Genomic DNA, 20,933 nt, shown 5'->3' on the forward strand with positions numbered 1-20,933 from the left:
TTACTACCTCCTATGGCGCTTTCAGGGCTCCTCCTTTGCATAAGATTAACGGATTAAAAAAAAAGTCAAATTAAAAACTCATGGCCATTTGGTATAAATCTGATCTCAGCATTCCTTTTCCTATTGTAATTCTATCTAAGTGGGGAAGAGAAGGAGAAGAAAAACCCACAGATGCATTTCACACCCAGAACTCTCTCTCACCTGAGGTCTGTTTTCAGTGATACCAAGCTTAAGAAGTACTGCCTTCCAGTTTCGAAAATCCCTACATTAACCTAGGAAGCAAACCAAACCCTCACAATAACACCACTTCAGCTTTGTGTGGTGCCACAGGACTGCTCAGCTGGCAGCCCCCAGGCAATTCTGTCCGTTTCCAAAACAACTTGGCTGGCTTCAGGTTTTATTTGTTTTGTACAGGGTAAACCAAATTTAGCCCTTTGTTGCCGTAATTTAGCACACCTTCTGTGTTTTCCTTTTCCTGAATAAAGGCAGCTATCTAACTGATAGGAATACTGCCTGCAGCTTGCTACCCACCTGATATAACAGACCTGAATCCAGCGAGAGCTGCACAAGAACACCACAAGGGACTTCCCAGGCAGAGACAACCTACCTCACCGCACATTGGAAACTTGCTATTAAAGAAGCTTAACTTTGTTTTTAACATTGTAAACCTCATTTTACTGGGTTAGGAACCAGAAACAGAAAGACGACTAAGCACTGGAAACCTTTTGAAGGGAGTGAGCGATTGCCCAGGCACAGAGCAAACAGGATCTGCAGGAGCTGTTTAAACAGTCTTCCAGGAAAGAGTGAACAGCAAGTAAAATGGAAACACAGGGATTGTCGTTGTGCCAAATAAACAGTTGTGTGCCTAAAGGAAGGTGCTTGAACACCATTTTTTTTTCTAGGAGGATTAGACTAGCCAGAGCACAGCAGAGTTTGAGACCAAGCTGTACCTGCTACCCTGGCCGCAGCCACACAGCCACCAGCATGAGGATAAGACATGCTGAATATGGGGTTGTTCCAGGGTTAGGGAGACCAGAATGAGTAGCCAACAGCTGAACTGGTATCAGATCACGCTCACGGAATCACAGAACCCTAGAATATCTAGAGCTGGAAGGACCCGTAAGGATCATATTGATTCCCTTTCAGAGCCTGGCTGCATTAATCTAGGAACAGCATTAATCTTTCAGGCTAGATTCTCAAAAGCCTGCTGATGCAAACATCTAATAGGCACATATATGCTGTTGCCAATACGCATAGAAAGATCAGATTCCCTAAAAAGTGATTTTGAAGGTAACATCCTTAGTTGCCTAGAAGAAGGTTTCAATAAATTTGTAAACCTAGTGGTCCCATTTGGCTTTAAAAGACAACTAGTGGCTCTTCTCCTTTTATGGGCAAAAACTCAAAGCAGAAACACACCAGAAACAGTAAGTTCTGAATTCTTTTTTAAAAAAAGCAAGCTTAAATCATAAGTGCCTGCAATCACTTACAAGAAAGAGGAAGCCAGAGTAATTCAGAGCAATGTCACATTTAATAACACTGAAGTGTCCAAATACAAATCAGAAGTCAATTTTCGGGATGCAGGGAATGCTAAGTTTTCTTCTCGAGGTTTTAGTCATCTTGATTTAAATACTGACATTGAAATATAGAAACCACAGATAAGGAGGCATCAAGTCTGCACTCCTAACCATCCTGGGGGCTGCAGTTACAATCAAAGGAAGACCACTACTTTTTCTTAAGACACCGCCAACTCCACCTTATTTCACAGTTACAAAGCAACTCTCTGGAACCTGGAAGGCATCTAAATCCTGTTCCCAGGAAAATTCATCCCTATTGCTGCTGTTAAGAACTACAGATAAACTTTCTGCCCATGCATCCAGGAGCAGAATTTGGCTTAGAATCTAAGTTTTTCCTCTTAAGTCTCTAGTTTTCCATACAACCTTAAAACTAAGACAGACATTAAATAACTCACGTTTACTAAAAAAATGCAAGTCAGCAGCTTATACAACTGAAGGAATAGGAAAGACTACATACTCTTCTTGAAGCTTTTGGATGGGGGATGAGGCTGAAATCCTCCTGCTGGAAGCCCATAGCTGCTCATACGCTGCACAAGACTGGCTACATTGCCAGATTTCTCCCTCCTGACTGGTACGGCATCATCCTTGGGCTCTACATCCTTCTTAACTTCCTGAAACAAGAGATTTAAAAGACTGAGAGGCCATTTGAATTACCCAAGAAGACAGTGCTTTTTAGACAGGTACTCCATAGACTAACAGATTTCAGTTACTTACCATTTGGTGTGTAATGTTGTATTACACTCTAAAATCATGGCATCCTGCAACTAAACACACTAAAGGCTTTAATAAACTTGACCCTTCCATACAATCATGCTAGTAAACAGGTAAGCTGATGTGCTGAGAAAATTCAGAAACAGAGGCAGTATTTTAGCCATCTACTCCCACCCTAAGAAAAGTAGCTTTGAGCCCACAAGTCCCATATTATAACTCTTACATCACACCTCATATTTGAAAACTTTGTAAAAAACATATTACTTCAATGACAAACCCATAGGGTAGGGCACTAAATAAAGTATTTTAGTATATAAAACTGTATTAGGTGATGATCTCTGCCTCAGAAAGCTCAAAGGTTATTTGCAGACAAGATGCAATCGAAGTGCTGAAAGACATGAGTGGAAAAGAGAGTGAGATACAAGATACAGAGTGGGACGAAGCGAGGAGAAAGGTGTAGAAGGAAAGTAACAGAGACATAATTTTTCTGATTATTGTCTCCCACCTTCCTATCCTTCTAAATTAAGGTGTTAGCATTGGAATTGAATGTGCCAATCAAGACTAAGAAGCCTATAAAAGAAGAAAGCAACAGTTCTTGACAGAAAAGGCCATGTACACAGCAGTTACTCTACTGCATCAGCTCATTAAATGAGATTCCACCGTAGAACAGATACTCTGAAAGAAGGAAATCGTCACTTTGCACAACAAGAAACCCATTAAGTCAGATCAATGGCCCATCTAGTGCAGAACACAGCTCCCAGCAGCTGTAATCCCAGACACTCTTTAGAGAGCTAGACTGCAACCCGGATCCTCACACATTCCCAGAGCACCCACAAGGGTTTCATCAGGGAGACACATCCCCTCCTCTCTTTCACTTCTGCAGATGAAGCTGTCTAATCCCTTTCTGCACCCATAGTCCTGTCTGCCTCCACAGCTTCCTCGGGGAAAGGCACCAGATACTAGCTCACTGCTATGTAAAGAAGCTCCTCTCTCTCACCTGCTTTAAGCTGACACTTTACTAGTCCCAGTGTGTGCTCCCCACCACTGCATTTAGTTTAGCACTACCTCCACAGCTATGTAAACTTTGATTGTATCTCCCCTTGGCTTTATCCTCTCAACTGAAGAGTCCCAGCCTTGTCAGTCCCCATCTCACCAGGCAGCTGCTCCATCCCTTAAACATCTAGCTGCTTGTCCCCATCCTGGTCTCAATAGATCTGATGACACCTGGCATCCTGCCGGTGTTTTGGGCTGTCACTGCACCCGGAGCTGAGGATTTCAGAGAACTGAAAGCAGCACTACCAGATATTCATGAGCTAACGCTCCACTCTCAACTGGCAGTTCCATGTAGGCATGGTATGGATTACCTATACTGATACACATTTCTTGGCATTTACCTACCTTCAAGCTCATCTGCCACCCTTTTTGCCTGCTCAGCTCCTTGCCATCAGCATGGCATTGGACTACAGAAAAGTTTAACAGCACTCACAACATCGGAATGCCTGCTGTTAAATCCTCTCTCCAGATGATCGGAGATGCTGAACAAAGCCGGTACCATAATCAGCTCCTGGGGAATCCCACCGCCTTCTCTCCTCTGTCCTGACAAGTCACTGGTAAGTCCTTTGCATCTTATTCTTTAAGCAACTTCCAATCCATAAAAGAATTTTTCCTTCAGTCTCACAGCAACTTCATTCCTTCAATAACTTGATAGAAAACTTTATCATAAAGACTTTCTGAAAACCCAGGTGTGTTACATCCACTAAATCTCATGTGCCTGTGTGCTTAGCAAGACCCTCAAAGCCCATCAGCTTTCCCACCACTGCAGCATTACAATGTCTTGAAGAAAGCAAACACCCATAAGTACTTTGCAGCTTTTTGTGATCCACTTCAGAACAATTCTTGCATCCACCATCAGTATCCACTGGTTAACAACTCCACTAGTTATTTCAGCTACAGCTGCAATAAAATATTTAATAATATTTGAAAACACTATTGGCTGTATATGTATACACACACAGACACTAATGTCGTGTGAACTCTTAAACATGAGCTTTAAGACAACAAAACCCATGCATCAATGGAATGCCAAAAAATGAGAAACGTGTTCAACAGGACCTATCTGGTGCTTTCTGGAACATTAAAACCCAGGCTAATTCCTGCAGCTGTCCAGCTGGAAAACTCAGCAGGTCTGGAAAGCTACTGATGCTTTCAAACATACCATGAACAGTCCAAAGCACTCTCCTATTTACCAAAAGAGCAGAGTAAGTAGAATAAGCAAGACTACAGACAGTATAATTTTTCCTCCCACTCATCTATATTACATAAAGAGGCTTTTCAGAAAACAGGCGAGTCGCTCCTGCTGTTACTCTCCTTCATCCACAGGGACTTCTGCCCAGATCTTAACTCTGCTGAGATCCCACCTTCCAAGTCAAAAAAACCCCAAAACTCCAGAATAGCACAGCTTCGTGTCTACCTCCCATTTGGGTAGACATTTCACATTTCAAAGACTTTGCTATTCTCAATCTTACAGTTGTTTTTAGCCAGTTACTTGCAAGTCTGATAAACTGTAAGGAATTAAATTTGGCTACAGCTGAAAAGTTTGCCACCACCAAAACACCCTTCTAGATGCTTTACTGACAAGGCCATTCTGCTCAACTGAAAAACATATTGGCGCTTGAAAATTTGCCTAGAGTGGATCTGTCTCTGGATTTTTAAAATTATAATATTTTGCTATGCAATTCATACAGCTCCAAAAGCTTCCAGCTGCTCCAGGAACTAATGTTTCCCCAGTTAACTGGTTTCTCAGTTGTAACGCTCGCCGCTGAGGAGTCAGCTCCAGGCTCCTTCCCCAGGTTTGCACTTCACACAAGACTTCAGAAGTGGCTGCTGCAGTAATTTTGTGAAAAGCAGAGATGGAAAAGAGAAATGGGGAAGATAGACTCAGGTGGCCTCATCAAAAACATGACCTACTTCTTCTAATAAATTTAAAAAAAAGAAAAAAAAAAAAAAGAGAAAAACCCACACAAACCAGTTCCAAATGCTAGAACAGGCTATAAAGTAAGCATTACCTTTATCAGTAATTTGTAGTACAGACAATATACTTTTAAGTCCAGCAGTAGTATCAAAGGCAGCAAAGTAACTGACAGGTTACAAACAACAGGGAACAATTTGAGACAAAAGCAGTGACCACAACAAAAGACCAAAGACCCCAAAAAGAAAGGAGGAATGCTTGAGCGACTTTCTTGCCTGGCTTGAGTCAGTAATTGAAGTGGTGACAGGTAGGAAATACTCAAAGTCTAACACAAGACTAGCAATGGTAAATATAACAGAAAATATAGTGGAATTAGATTAAAATATAAGATCTAAAATAATCCTGTTAGCAACAGTTGTATGAAGAAAATCCTGTAAACAGATTCAAAGGCTGAAGAGTTATTTAAGAATTTCATTAGCAGAAACCAGAAAGAATGATCGGGCACTGGGAGAGACTGGTACCACCAGACCTTCCTAATACAGCTAAGATATGAAAGTTGAATACTTCAAGACGCAGTTAAAAGAAACCTTCCTAATCTAAGACATACAAAAGGAAAGAGGATGCAAGGAAAAGATCAAGATGCCTGTGTGAAAAGAACAGGAGCAGAGAGCTGCAACTAACCAGAAAAGATTTGCAATAAATAGACGTGGGTAAAGAACCGATGCCAGCCACACTTGAATCGGAGTGGACGGTGACATTTTACTTCATGTATCAGAAAGCACGCTGTGACTGTAGCATCATGTGAAGCTGCTTTGCAACAAGGGGAGGAAAAATAACCACACAAGAGTCTACCACTACAGCAACCAGTGATAAATCTAGTTTTGGCAAAGAACTACAGAAGAAGGGGTTAGTAATCCGTGCACGGATAAGCCAACAACTGCTTTCTCCATATTTAACCTACTAACCTTTAGAACATCCTTGTAAAGTAAGGACTATTTTTTTTTTTCTTCATGTTAAAGAGGAACTGCAGCATTAATTATCCTTCCTCAGGGCATTAAAAACCACATTAAAACCAAACCAAGTTAAAGCAAATTCAGGAATCCCTGGGCTCCACATCCGCCTGCGGTCCACTACACCACAAACCTGTATTTCACAAGGCCTCTAGCAGTAGGAAACTGCTCTCAGATTCATTTTCAAAAGCACAGGTCAGGATCCTCTGACACACACACCCATCACCACTGCCAGCAACTTCATCCTGAGCATCATCGTTACGACTCTCTGACCTTTTGGACACGTTAAGATTTTACAAAGGAAGTAATTCCTAAACAAGACACATATTGGTTTGGATCCCTGAAAGCTGACACTAATCGATGCAAACATTGATACATGACCCATTAGTAATGTTAATAAGAGTCTGCAATTAATGTTAAATGTTAATAAGAGTCTACAATTCTTACATCTCTGCCTGAACAGCTGGCCTGAACATCAGTGGTTGGAAAATGACACTGCCCACAGGTCTCATCTCCCAAGTACCACTATAACCAACCTGAACATGCCCAAGACTCCCGCTCATTGGCTTCACAAGAACGGCATTTTTCTTTCTTTGTTTTTGTTCTTTTTTAAGTCAGTCTCATACATCCAAACAGAGAGAGTCTGTCATGTGACAATGCCAATAAAAAACCTCCAGGACACTTCGGCTTGATTTGAGATGAGGCCACCACCAGCTGCCAGCCAGCAAAACTGGAATGAAAATCTGACATTAACTGCAGCTGGAAATTTTAATATTTTTATTATGCCAGTTTACTGCAGTTCAAGGCTTGTCAGTGTTTCCATTAGCAACACAGCTTTTATGCATTTATGACTTGGCAGTAGAAGGTCAATACAGACTTGTCTCTTGGCATAAAACACGCTCAACTGGGAAGTAACCACCCACTCTTTCTGTTGCAAACTACAGCACTAGTCACAAACGTTTGAAGTTTTCACAATCTCCACTAAATGCATATTTCACAACACTTACAAAATTTGCTGAAATCACTATAGGCTGATATGCAAAAATGGGTATAAATATAACTCAATAACGAGAAACAATATCCTTATGGGGCTATAGTTTTAATTGCACCTGTCACAGTTTAACAATTCCTCAGGGAAATTTATATATTTATATATAAAATCTCAAAATCATTCACCTACTGAAACATGTGAAACAAGAATTATTCTTCTTTATACATAGACAAAGATCTAACACATCTGTACTCATCTATAGCCTCATGATGCCTATTAGAATAAATAAAAAAAGCAGGCGGTCCTGACCTACTTTTTAAGCGAGCAAGCAAGCAGCCTTCCCACCACCAGCCGCTTGCCCACGCATCACTCCAGCGGGGACAGCAGCATCCTCCCCACTTCCCTCGCCAGAAGCGAAGAGCACACAAATCAGCGGGGCACTGGAGACAGAGAAAGCAGGTCAGATCGTCTGAAAGGACATGAGGAATAGATGGTTATAAATATGAAGTCTATTCCTGAATTACGGGGCACAGAGAAGTTCATTATCCAGCAAACCTAAATCCTTAGCTAGATTCTTCAAGCATAAATATTAAGACTTGAGCTGCCCATCTCCTTCTATACATGTCATTATACCAAGGACAATGACCTTTAGAATTTTTACATTATTTCCACTGTAAACTACGAAACTTCAGCTTGTACAAAAGCAATGTGCATTTCTGTTATTTTAAAGCAAGATCTCAAGCAGCAGAAAATGGTCACAATCTCTGAAGAGGCCGAGGTGAAGAATACACAAAGGTAAATGTGTATGTGATTATCTCATCTCTTTTCTTCCCATCTTCTCATCTCTCTTCTTCCCCATCAGAACAGCAACAAAGAACCCATGGACCAGCAAATTAAGTTTATTATTCATATTTTACTGGACAGAAAATAAGGAAATCTGAATTGAACCTGACATTTTAGGGCAGAGGGAGGAATTGGAAGCTTGTGATAAATCTACAGACAATAGTTTTGTTTATACAAGTTTCTCTCTTCCCCTCACAGCCTACAAAACCCTGTCACTAAAAAATAACATATACATATGTGTGTCACTGTATATGAATACATATAAAAATCTGTACACCTGCCTATAGATGAGATTGTCAGCCATAATCTGTTCAAGTGCAGTGAAACACTGTGGTTCCTGGAACACAAAAATCTTCACATACCTAATTATTTAAGCACCCATTACCTCTCGCTTTTACAGTCTTAGTTACAGCAACAGGCAGGCAGGCACAGGGCAGATTTAACAGCTCCAGTCTCTTAAATTTAAGATATCCCATGTCCTTTCATTTTGCCAGTGTAGAACTCCTTGAACAGAAAACATGTTTTCTCAACCTCAATGCAGGCACCCACAGAGGTGAAATATTTAATAAAGACAATGAAAGAAAGATGAATAATTTGCAGCTATTCCTATCTGCCCCGTTCCTTTGACACACTTGCCATGACCTAAAGGGACAGATCAAGATAATTTATGAACCAAAATAGCCGAGGAGCATCCAGGAGGTCAGAGCAGGTTCCACCTCCTGACAGAAGAGCTCAGCTGGGAGAGGTCACAAGCTGCCTCTGACTCCCCAGAGAATTAAACGTTATTCTTGAAAATAGAAACAAGTCACTTTAAAGATTAAAGTAGTTACCATCTGAAGAATGGACAAACTTGATAACCTTTGTTTTGCAAGACAAATCACCTCCTGGGCAGTTTAACATGTGTCATGGGTTGATTTTTTTTTGGCCTAATTTATGGCCAAAGTAGGGACTGTTGAACAGTAAATCACTGGGTTCTTTTTTTAAGTGCTGACCCACGATCAGGCTGAACCAACAGTAAGACAGCATCACTCTTCATCTTTGCCTCTTCCAAAACTGAAATTGCATCATATTCTGACTTTTCTACACCCCAGTCAAAGGCATTTCTGTTCAAGACTAAAGGTTAGAAAAAAGTTTCCAGCTGACATGAATGCCAGCAGCTTTCACAGGAACTAGAGACACATACTGCTATGGGAGCGACTGTTGCTGTAGCTCCTCAACACAACACACCACCCGCTCAAAGTCCATTATCGGCTGACCATGGCTTTGGAAACTCCCCTAAATGTTTCTTCTAAGAGTTTTACACAGCACTATCCATTCACATCTAAAGTTTTCGTATGCTTCAAACAAGACAGTACAGAAAACAAGGATGCAAAGTCCTGGTACATAAGCTTCTCCACCATCAAGTGATGCCAGAAGACGTCTGTGGACTCTCTGTGCACAGCAGAGTTTCATAAATGGTTGGAGAAATATTTTCAGAAAGTTGAATTATTAATATTTGTGCCTGCTGCAGATTCAAATCACAATTTCTAATCCTTTCCCCCCGCCCCAAGAATAAAATATAATTAGCTACAGAAGAAGTGACTCAAGCCAGGGTCACACTTCTCCAGTTTGCAGACAGGACCCCAGCGTTTCCTTCTATTAAATCACACCCACATCACGTCACTCAGCATGAAGTTTAACAAGTTACCAATATGTGTTTATTATCTATGCTAAATTGAGATCACATAATCATACTGCCTCCCTGTTAGGAAGAAAGCATCATCCATCAGGCACAGTATCACTTCTTTCTCACAATACATAACAACGTGGAATAAGCAGGATCTCTGGGAAGGATAAAAAAATTACTGAGCCACTGCAGTGGCTCACTAAAACTTTTACAGACTAAAACTTGAGATGTTGAATAAATGTAATATTTGAAGGTGAAGAACTGGAAAACAAATGGACTTTCCTCAATAAGGAAAACTCCTGTCTACAGAGGGAATGTAGAAGCAGGCTTGGAATTTCAGACCTTGATACAGATGATATATTTTTTTTCTTATATGTGTAAATATTTTAATTTTTTTATATATATAAATGATTATTTTTTATTGTGGAGAACTGGGTACCTATAAGGCTTGTGCCAAACAAGTGCCAAAACAGATTCTGATCTGAGGTCTTGTTAATATTTGCAAAACACAAGAGACCTGAAAACATGTAATGTCTTAGTATCCTAAGAAGCTTTTGCCAATGTTAAAAAGACTCTTTCCATCTGCTTTCAACAAGGACCAAAGCCCAGATGGAGAAAAGCACAGCAGTCAGATCACCAGGCTTACCAACAGTGGAGCAAAGAACCCTAAATTAACAGGAGTAACTAAAGGAAGCTCAGATGTTTACATCAATGTTTCCCAACCATTTAATTAAGAAAAAAAGTTATTTTTAAAATATTTCTAAAAATAATACCTAAATAATATTTTATGGTGCTGCCCCATTCAGTCAGATAAAAACATCTTAAAATGTTAATTGCATTTCTTTTCTGTTCCTCTTGCTTATACCTATGAAAATTTAATTGTATTTCTTGCAATGTTTTATAGACTAACAATTAATGCCCTGTCAACGATCAGCCACAAAATAGTGCTTTAGATCCATGAAACCAAGAATCGCACGTGGCAGAGGGCAAGACATAGATCTAGGTCCTGCAGCACGTGGTGTTTTATCAAGCTTCCCCCCCAAGAGCAGGCAGGAAGACACATTTCTTTCCGTGCCTCTATTGCTGGTCCAGAGGAATGTCTGATCCATTAACCTCTCCAGGTCCTCTTTGATGTTTAACTCAGAACATCCCTTGTTCGCCATCACCCTGGCTTCCTGCATCCGCTGTCGTACTCAGCTTTCTTCTTCCCTGCATCCCTTTTCCAGGGCACCCATCTCTTTCCATTCCCTGTAATACCTCCAGCACTTCACTCGTGGCCACCTCTGCACAAAGGTTAAAACATTGCCACATATACGTCCCATCACAACTCTTGCCTAAGACACAACATTAAATCCTCATGACATTTGCTGAATAAGGGCTAAAAATATAAACCTCAAAATCTCAGTGAAGATTAAGAGGTTTGAAGATTACATTTTACCAAAGATTCACATATTAACTAACATTTTTCACTAAAAACACATTTTGCTTTCTGCTGCTGTTTTATAAGCAGAAGTGATGGGGCGCCTGCCCATCATCATCAGTTTCTAACAGTTTGAAAGCTCATTACACCAAGTTCAAAGCTAATGAACTGACATACATACACTGAAATAATATTTTTAGGAAGTGAAGAGTAAGCAAAGAGCTTGTTAAGCCTCGCAAACATTTACCACATCTAACTTTGATATCAGTTCATTGTAATAGATAGAACTCAGTGTTCAAGGAAGGAAAACATACATTCAAAAATAAATTTAATACTGAAAACGCCACAGTAGAGGAGAGCTAACTTCCCCCCTCCAAAACGATGACCCATGGAAAAAAAAAATTCAGAAGTGGTCCAAATATTATGAGATGACAGGCCAGATGAGCAAGCCTCACACAAGTTTAAGTTTCCAGTTCACAAGCAGATTACTTCATTCAACCTCATTAAAAAAAGGCAAAAGAACAGATTTAATATTAACTGTGTTGGGTATGCACACGTGTTGATTTATTAGACATATGGCAAAGTACTAAAAATACAGCAGTGAATGCATGCCCAGAGCCTCCCAGGATGTAGCAAACATTACATATTACATTGCCTGGGTAACTGACTTTGTTTATATTGTTACATATGCTAATTCCAGAGCACATATTTATGGCTCTGTTTTAGACTTCTGTACACAGTAAAGGTCTAAACTTAAAAGTAAGTTTTCTGCACACATCCAGTCAATTACTGCTGACCAAGATGCTGGCAATGCTTTGTGGGGTTTGATGTAACACACCCTGTTTGCCAGCTTCCAGCCAGAGAATGGGTTACTTTTCTCTGGGGCTCGGAGAGGAAGTTATAAAATTACACACAAATCAAGTGCAAAAACTAAATAAGGAAGGGCAGAAAGAGCAAACTGTTTCATGTGGTTACAGGAATAACCACCTGTACATATCTGCTGCCCCTTCCAGACTAGCTTGTGCAACAAACCATTACACCCCAGCTGAGCAGCATGAGTATTCAGGAGTGTGCAATTACAACAGAGTAACATCGCGAGCCAATACGCCACTTAGAAAAGCAAGAGGCACATGTACAATCAGGGAACTTAGATAAATCAGAGAGAATAATGAGCATATTAAGTGGGATTCACACAAGTCATTAATCATGTTTATCATGCCATCCTTCGGAACAGTAGCTCAAGCCCCCTTCCATACCAGAACTGCCACTGAGGCAAAATTTATGAGCTCTTTCCATTTCTCCCGCGCTCTTGGCAACACCGTATTTTAAAATACGGAATATATAAATATATTTTAAAATACTGAATATTAAAAGAAGCCCCAATGTATTCTTCATTCTGTGCTCACATTCAGCCATGGAAGACTTCACGATGCTGCAGATTTTTACTCTTACAGTGAAACAACAATTTTCAGATGCAAACTGAAACCTTCTTGACAGGTGATTTTTTTTTAACATTTTAAAGCATGCGTGCTCATCTAGAGCAGGGAAAGGGCCACAACACCAAATCTTCTGCACTTAAATAGTTAACTTTTGAGGAAAGCATCTGTGACATTTCAGATCTAATAGTCCATCAAGATAAATAATTCATATAGCCATATAACTTTCTCATGCCATATCTTTCTAATCAACATACTTATACTGCCTTGGAATAATTCACATATCCCCAACCAACACCAATAAGGCAATAAAATCCCAGTGTGGACATAGTAATGATATGAAAAGACAACCCGGCACACAGCTGCCCACAAGCAGCTGTGCTGGCATAGCTGTGTCAGCAACAGCAGCTCTATGGTGCAAAGTCTCAGACCATCTGCAAACTCAAACCAACCTCAAGACTTTGCTTTTCGTCTCTTCATGCCAGATGCAGCCAGTTTAGAAAGGGAACTCACAGGGTCAGGGCCCAAGTGGTATAAACCGAAGCAGTCAATCCAGTGACCGGACTGCAAAAGTCACAGGAACAAGAATAATCCATGATGTGCTCTGAACCCCAGCAAAAACTCGTATATATGACTATACACCTATACGTCAGTGCCGTTAGCTGTATCTGCCAATGTTTTCAGCTGGTGGCTTTTTTTCTAGTATTAATTTTTAGAAACAATGGTTCCCCCATCACAGGCAAGGCTCACCCAAGCCATTTATCCTGGCATTCCAGTTGGAAGATATAGGTTTCCCTGTTTATTCAGGCCAAAATAGCTGGCTAGTAGAGACCCATCTCTCACCCCACAAGCACAGGAATCACTATCACCATTCTCACAAATCCCAGACACGTGCCAATGGATTAGGATTAGCAGGAGCAGATCAGGTAAACCTACGTAGCACCCCCTGATAACACACTCTCCAGTGGCATTATTTTCACACAGAATCACAGAATGGTTGGGGTTGGAAGGGACCTCTGAAGATCATCTAGTCCAATCCCCTGCCAAAGCAGGTTCACCCAGAGCATGTTGTACAGGGTCGTGTCCAGGTGGGTCTTGAATTTCTCCAGAGAAGGAGACTCAACACCCTCCCTGGGCAGCCTGGTCTAGTGCTCTGTCGACCCTCAAAGGAAAGAAGTTTTTCGGAACTTCCCGTGTTTCAGTTTGTGCCCGTGGCCCCTCGTCCTGTCACTGGGCACCACTGAGAAGAGTCTGGCCCCATCCTCTTGACACCCGCCCCTAAGGTATTTGTAAGCACTGATAAGAACCCCCCTCAGTCTTCTCCAGGCTAAACAGACCCAGCTCCCTCAGCCTCTCCTCATAAGGGAGATGCTCCAGTCCTCCAATCATCTTTGTAGCCAAAAGCCAGAAGAAAAACCAGCAGGAACGATGGATGGCACCATCGTATCGGCAACAGGTCTTAAAGCACCAGCCTGAATGCTTGTCTTCACTCCTTGCCAGGAGACAAAGAGCCTCCTTACACCCATCGTTTCTCTCATATACTGAGCACTGAAACCAAAATTACTTAATATGGCTTTCAATCTCGCATGTTATCTTTGTTTCTGAAAAACAAGAACTGCCAGCTTCGAAGCAAGCATCACCTTCTTACCAGCAGGGCTGCCTACCTCTTCCTGGGAAGATAACACCCCCGAGCTCCTCAGTCTCACCCCACCACACAACCCACTGTGATGACCGTTTCCTCAAAATAAAAATAAAGCAAAGAAAAAAGCTGTATAAACTGAACTATCATTTGAGTGATAGGATTGATAAGTTACTGCATATCTGATTTTCTCCAAGCCTTACTTGGATGCAAAGAATTCAGACAGAACACCTAGCAGAGGAGCAAACCCCGAAATTCTGGAAATAGTTACGTGGTTTATTCCATTCAATAAAAGACATCCTAATTATTTCAAACTAGATGCACATGGCTTATCCTATATACATTGTTTAAAAGCTTACAGTTTTTAATCTGTTTTTTTTTTAATTAATGTTACTACACTATTTAATTCTGCCTAGGTTAGAATCAAGAATGACCCAGAAGAGAGTGACACTGTCTCACCCGCGATCCCTCTCAACTCCATGATTCCTGTTTAAAGTTCTGGGTGAGGTCAACTTTCTATTTCTGAAAAGGAATTATGGAAGACGCCACGCTTGAAGGAGTTTTCAGCCAGAACTTCTCTCATCAGTTCACAGGACGCTTGGTGCTTAACAGCATCCCACCAGCAAGAACAAAGGAAGGAGGCAGCAAAAACACAGCCTTAAGAAGGCAGGTCAGCTGTGCTAATGCTTTAAATTTTTGGGGCAGGGGGGCTTTTAGGGGAAGAAAAAGGCCTTGGGGTTTGTTTTGTTTACATGGACAAACACATAGACCAGGAAGCTGAACAAGAAAGTAACTCCTAAAAAACAAATCACCCTTTTAAAAAGAAATTCTTCATGCAAGCACCATAGTGGTCCGCCACTCCTCAGCGTCCCTATACACTGCAGAAGGGTAGATAAGCTAAACCAAACCCAAGTAGTTTTATTACACAAACAACTCTAAGGCCAAGAATTTACACTAGTTATTAAATAAATCGAAAAATTATATTGCAATCACAGTTTTTAAATTTGTGCTGCTGTTCACATTCATCACCCCGAAACACAAAGTCTGTTTACAACATTTGATGTTAAGAACATACAGAAAATAAAGCAAGCTTACCGCTTCCAAGGACATATTTGCTCGAACACACCCAATGCTGCAGGTTTTTTTATTTAGGAGGAGGAAGAAAAATGTCACAGCGAGCAAAGTTCATGTGTTAACCTGAAAAGGATCCAGGCTTGGCACTAAGCTAAGCAGGAGCAGCTGCACACACCTGCGCAGGCAAAAAGTTTTCTCTGAAGCAGCTCTACTGCAGACACATCCTCCGCTGAGCCGGCGGCTGAAGTGGTGCATGTCCCACACACGTCTGTGGAAGAGTCCAGCTTGCTCACCAGAATGCCCCCGAAGCCTGCCAGCAAACTTTTCTACCTGAGCTGATAAAAGCTACTAATTAATCTATCCGCTGCTCCTCCCTCGTTCGAGTTACTGCCTCGAGCTCGTGATCAAACTGGTTTCACTACTGTGAAAAGCCGTATTACTCACAATATGGCTAGTTACAAAACTAAGATAGCAATAAAGGAAATAAAACAAGCAACTTAAGTTCTTAAAAACCTTCTCGGCTATGTACGGACAAAACCCTTCAAAAACGAGCAGAAGGATGAACACCAAATCATCACTTCCAGCTTATCAACACCATAGTTGGCTGGTGAGTGAATAGAGCTACTAAAAATTAAATAAACAACCAACCAAAATACAAACAAACAAAAAACCCCAAAACCAAAAAGCCTTCCACATCCCACACACCTTAACGTTTCCAAAAACCTCACACAGTCTAACAGTGTTACTGCACTGCTTTAGCCCATAGTGGAGATGAATGTCTGCGTGCACATTTCGCACTGTGATGAATTTTAGAAAGGAAAAGCCACTCTCAAAGAAAACAATAAAAGTCTGCTAGGTTTCCCCTGCTAATTCCTTTCAGGAATTTATCAAGTTGTTTATTTTAAATTGCCCGTACAGGAAGAGGGAGAAAATGGCACGAACAATGTCAGGAACAAGAACTCTTAATGCAAATATCTCAACCCCACTATAAGCACATACGCACACAGTTCAAACGGGAATCTCAAATCAGGCTTGTTAATAAAATCGGAAATCCATGCGCTCCAAAATCCAACACTGCAACACAGGCAGAAAATGTTTTAAAATGCCGATTAGTGAAAAGTGAATTCAAGGAAATCAGCTTCACAAGTGGGCAGTGTAACTGCTTGTATGTTTTTTACCTACTTGTTTTCAACTATACAGCCACCACAAGCTTCTCCACCACCCTGAGCTCTGGCTACGGGACTGCTTTGCACATCCCACCCCTGACTTCCCTCCCAACCTTTACAATACTTCCTGCTCTCCATGCAACGCAGTGACTCTGCCACACTAGTATCTGAGGATGTTTTGGAGGCTTTATGGAGTTCTCCTTAACTAAGTCTACCTGTTTGCTTTCTTTTAATGCAAAACGCAAGTGGAAGTCAGCACCAAGAACTGCACCTTTTGGGACGCACCGTCTCAGACTGCTGGTAAACCCACCAAGTTATGAGCTCGCAGAAAACACCCGGCCCCAGCTGGCACTATGAGTCAGGCACCACCAAGCTCCGATCCTTCTTCAGGATCTCACCATCAATGGGCAAAAAGTTTGAGTAGAAGGCAAAAAAACCCAACTAAAAAGTTACCAGCAGATGTTACAAGGTACCAAGCATCACCATCACATCAGTACCCCCAGGAAGCTTCCATACATTCCCTTCTGCATACGAGTATTTCAAAGCCATACAGTGCTTAGCTCACCTACTTGACTGTACAGCAAAGTAACCCATTTGAAAACACAGTGTCAGCTTCCTTTGCTGCACTTCTGACAGCAAAGACCCAATCGCTACTACTACATGAAACATAAACCCAATACCACTACATAAAACCATTTTGCAATATTTAGAAGAACTGAGAAAAAAAGGAAGACATAATCAAAAAGCTATTTCCTGCACAACTTTAACAACTCCAAATGAAGTTGACAGCACTTGGTCACACTTCAAATAGAAAAGATGCATTTGTCAAAGCATGCAAAAGTCAAAGTAAGAGGAGTGGTGTAAAATGTCAGTAAATCCTAGGTATTAGCGGAGCCCAGAAGGAGGAAACAGAAGGGGACTGATGTGTTTTAGCGGTGATGATACGGTCCGAATCTGGGGCATCCAACATGTCCAGGCGGCATGCAGCCATAATCCTCCTGTCGACATTTTGGTTGTCCTTCAAACAGGCAAGAAGCAGCCGCACGCTGCCTGGCAGCCAAGGACAGTTGGCAGCTGCCACCAAGGCAACAAGCTCTTTTCCTGCCCTTGGACAAGATGAAGATGAGACAAACTAACAAAATGAGCAAAAACCAAACTAGCTGGAATTAGCAGCTCCCCCCCCAACTCTCCTGCAGTTGTCTGATGAAAATCAAAGGCTTCTTTTAAAGAACTCACTTTTCTAAAAACATCTAACATTTGAAAAAGAAAACACGTCCACCTTCACCCAGTTTAATCGTCATATATTTATTATGTTTTTAAATATTTTATACATAAATAGGCTAGATGAGTCTAGTGGATAACATGCACTTTCAGCTTCAAATGCTAATCTTTTTCAGATCAGCAGAGATGATAATTTACCATCCACATTCTGCATGGAGAGGTTATACCCTGGCCTCAGTTCAATTCTTAACAAACTGGCATATATATTACAAAAAAAAAAAAAAAAAAACAAATTTATCCATATAATGGGTTCAGGCCAGATCTCCATCTAATGCATGGAATTACACACATAACAGGAGAATAAGATCCTTTCAGCAAGAAATAAATATTCAAGTACAGTCCCAGAATTTTGGATCCAAACATGTAAAACTTGGTGCAGTCCTCGGTCCTGTCCACACCAATTTGCTCTCTCTGGTCACATTTCTACTGACTTGACCTGGGAGATCCACCCCATGCACCCAAGGTCTCCCCAGTCCTCCCAGTCTAGTGTCCTTCTAGCTGTTTCCTCCTCACTGCATCATTCAGACCTTCAGCCTCCTTTCCCTTTTGTGTGGGTCATGAGAACTTAGCAGTATTTGTCCCTCTTCAGCATCCTTCTTGTCATTATCCCTCCCAATGAAATTGCTACGCTTCTCTACTCTCAACCCTACACCCCCTTGCAGGAGCTGTAGGAGGCTCCTGCTTAGAGCAGTAAGATATCCCTTCCCATAGAAAGCTCAGAGGACACAGAGGCCACCACCACCTCATGGTGGTGAGCTACTGGGCGAGGCAGCAAATGAGTAAATCCATTTCTCAAGGGACCTTCCTTGTTCACAAGGCCAAAGTACAATCCTGCTTCAGCTTGTTACCATCTCCCTCCTGCAGTTCACCCACACCTTGCAGGTATTAACACCGCAGCAGGCCAAGCTGGAGCACTTGAGTTTAGTTGTTGAGGCTTGGTGTTTGCAACAGTATGGTCACAGTAGTGTTTCATAGATCCTGCACTATCAACAACCTACTGCAGCAGCAAATGAGAACAGTTGGCTGGGAAGGCAGAAGAACCCCACTTTTCTACAACAGCTTTCCCAGACATAGTCTCTCAAACTGTCACTACCTGTAAATTAACTTTTAAGAAGAAACTATAATCAAATTGGCCATGAAGAAAAGCATGACTTTCACTTCCCTAACAATTAATGCTTTCCCATCATCTCATCACTGAGAAAAAAGAAAAAGTTCCCAAGATCAGCCTCGTAACTGCACTCAACTCCAGCACCAAGAAGGCAAGTTATCCCTGTTGTTATGCAACCAAAGAGATCACTTTCTTCTACATAACTTCCTTTCCACTTCTCCAAATCCCTACGTCTTCCAGAAAACTGACTGTCCCCTGTAATACAGGATAACCAACCATGCCATGCACACACTGAACAACTGTATAGTTAAAAATACCTGGGGCTGAGATGCATAAAGATTTTTCAGGGTGAAAATAATTTAAAATAAAGTTTATAAAAGCCACAGCTGCAGAAAGGCAAGAAAACACCCAACAAGTTTAGTATTTAACATGGAAACAAGCCACATCTGACCCCTCTTTCCTGTTCAGTAGCAAGACAGTCTTGATGACACAAGAACCAGAGAAGAGCCGTGTGGGACACTCTTCCTATGTACCGCTTGAATGCTAATGAAGTACATCATCAACACAGTAATCACCAAAACACCACTTCAGGTAGAACTAAGTTACTATTTATACAGGACTCAATACACAAAATGGATTTTGAACTAAACTACAAACAACTTAAAAACGTTAGACAAGTAAAAGGCATCCCTTCAAACCTCTCCTTGGTAAAAGACCCTCTCTGAGAACAACTGGATTATTCCCATCAGTTTTAAAAAAGTAGATACTTAAATCCCTCCCCAGTAAATCAAAAATGAGTAATTTTGCTTTTTCAGTAAGATGAACAGAAAAATTGTCAAATTTAATGCAAGCAAGTGCGAAGAAGCATTTATAGCACTAGACAAAGTTCCCCTTAGGTTTAACATATGAAAATATCACAGTAAGATACATTAAATAATTCTGTTTTGCAAAGAATTAATTTCGCTTTAAAAGAGACAGGTGTATCTAAATTCTCTTTGATTATACTTTATGGAAGTTACACTAAGGAATACTTGAAAGTCACTAAGAAGGTTAGAAAGCATAAAGAAGCAAGGCATAACATTTCCATGACACTTGCGTGGTTTAGGTGCAACTCAGCAGACTCAATTTCAGAAGTCACATGTGGAATAGCACACCTAGCTGCTTTGCAGGCTTCTTTATTGTAAGTAACTAATAAATAGGTGCATATTCATTATTACATTAAGAAAATTTGCAGAGAAAACAGGAAAAGCGTGGACGGTGCAAAGAAGAGCTCCAATTAAAATTAGGACACAAACACAGAATAAATATAAAAGGTTAAATAAAAGGTTTGAGAAGCAGTATCTCACAACAGAAGACAACTACCACAAGTCAGTCACACAGCACTGAGCAAGACAGAGTTCCCAGAGAAGAGGGTCATATTTAGAAAGATGATGACTAGTCCAAAGACATGACAGTGCTGCAGCCCAGCGGAGCACTTACCTCACACCCTTCCCAACAAAACAGTGCTGACAGATGAGGAGCCCAGTCAGGAAACCAAACAAGCTGAAAGCCAACCTGATCTCATAGTTACCTTTCAGCTGGACACGTTCCCTGCCCTGTCCCTTTGCACAGTCATGAGAAAGGCAGTGGCAACAGCACGGAGTCCACAGTAGGGCAGAATTGCTCCTTCAAACAAAGCAGCTTAATCCAGAGTGAGGCACTCACACAACCGCAGCCTGAGGATGTAGCTTTTCATTATAGCTGAGCTGACTGAGCTGTGACCCCACTTTCCCAAATCTCTCATGACTTGATGTCTTCTGTAGGGGTACGTTTGAGATTTTTTGTGGTTTTGTTTTTTTTAAGCAGTTCATCTCACTAAAGCAGGTCATCATGACTACAGACAACTGTTAGTGCACTGCAACAGCAGGAAGGAGACAGAATATACAGACCAAAAGAAATGCTAAAGTGAATATGAACAGACAGCAGCACTCAAACAAAAAAGGCTTTCAAAACTATACAAAAAAAAAAAAAAAAAAAAGGTAATCAGCTAAAAGGTCTTCCAGTTAA

The 20,933-nt window shown here is 41.2% G+C and overlaps 1 protein-coding gene across 1 annotated transcript in view; it reads right to left on the reverse strand.

Annotated features, from left to right (window-relative positions):
- Nucleotides 1-20,933, reverse strand: part of CD2AP (CD2 associated protein) — an 89,126-nt gene that overhangs the window by 41,225 nt on the left and 26,968 nt on the right. The window contains exon 3 of the mRNA XM_068397679.1: nt 2,032-2,185. Within this exon, the coding sequence (XP_068253780.1) occupies nt 2,032-2,185 (154 nt within the window). The remainder of the gene's footprint in view (nt 1-2,031; nt 2,186-20,933) is intronic.

Source organism: Nyctibius grandis, chromosome 1 (genome assembly GCF_013368605.1).
Source record: "Nyctibius grandis isolate bNycGra1 chromosome 1, bNycGra1.pri, whole genome shotgun sequence".
NCBI lineage: Eukaryota > Metazoa > Chordata > Aves > Nyctibiiformes > Nyctibiidae > Nyctibius > Nyctibius grandis.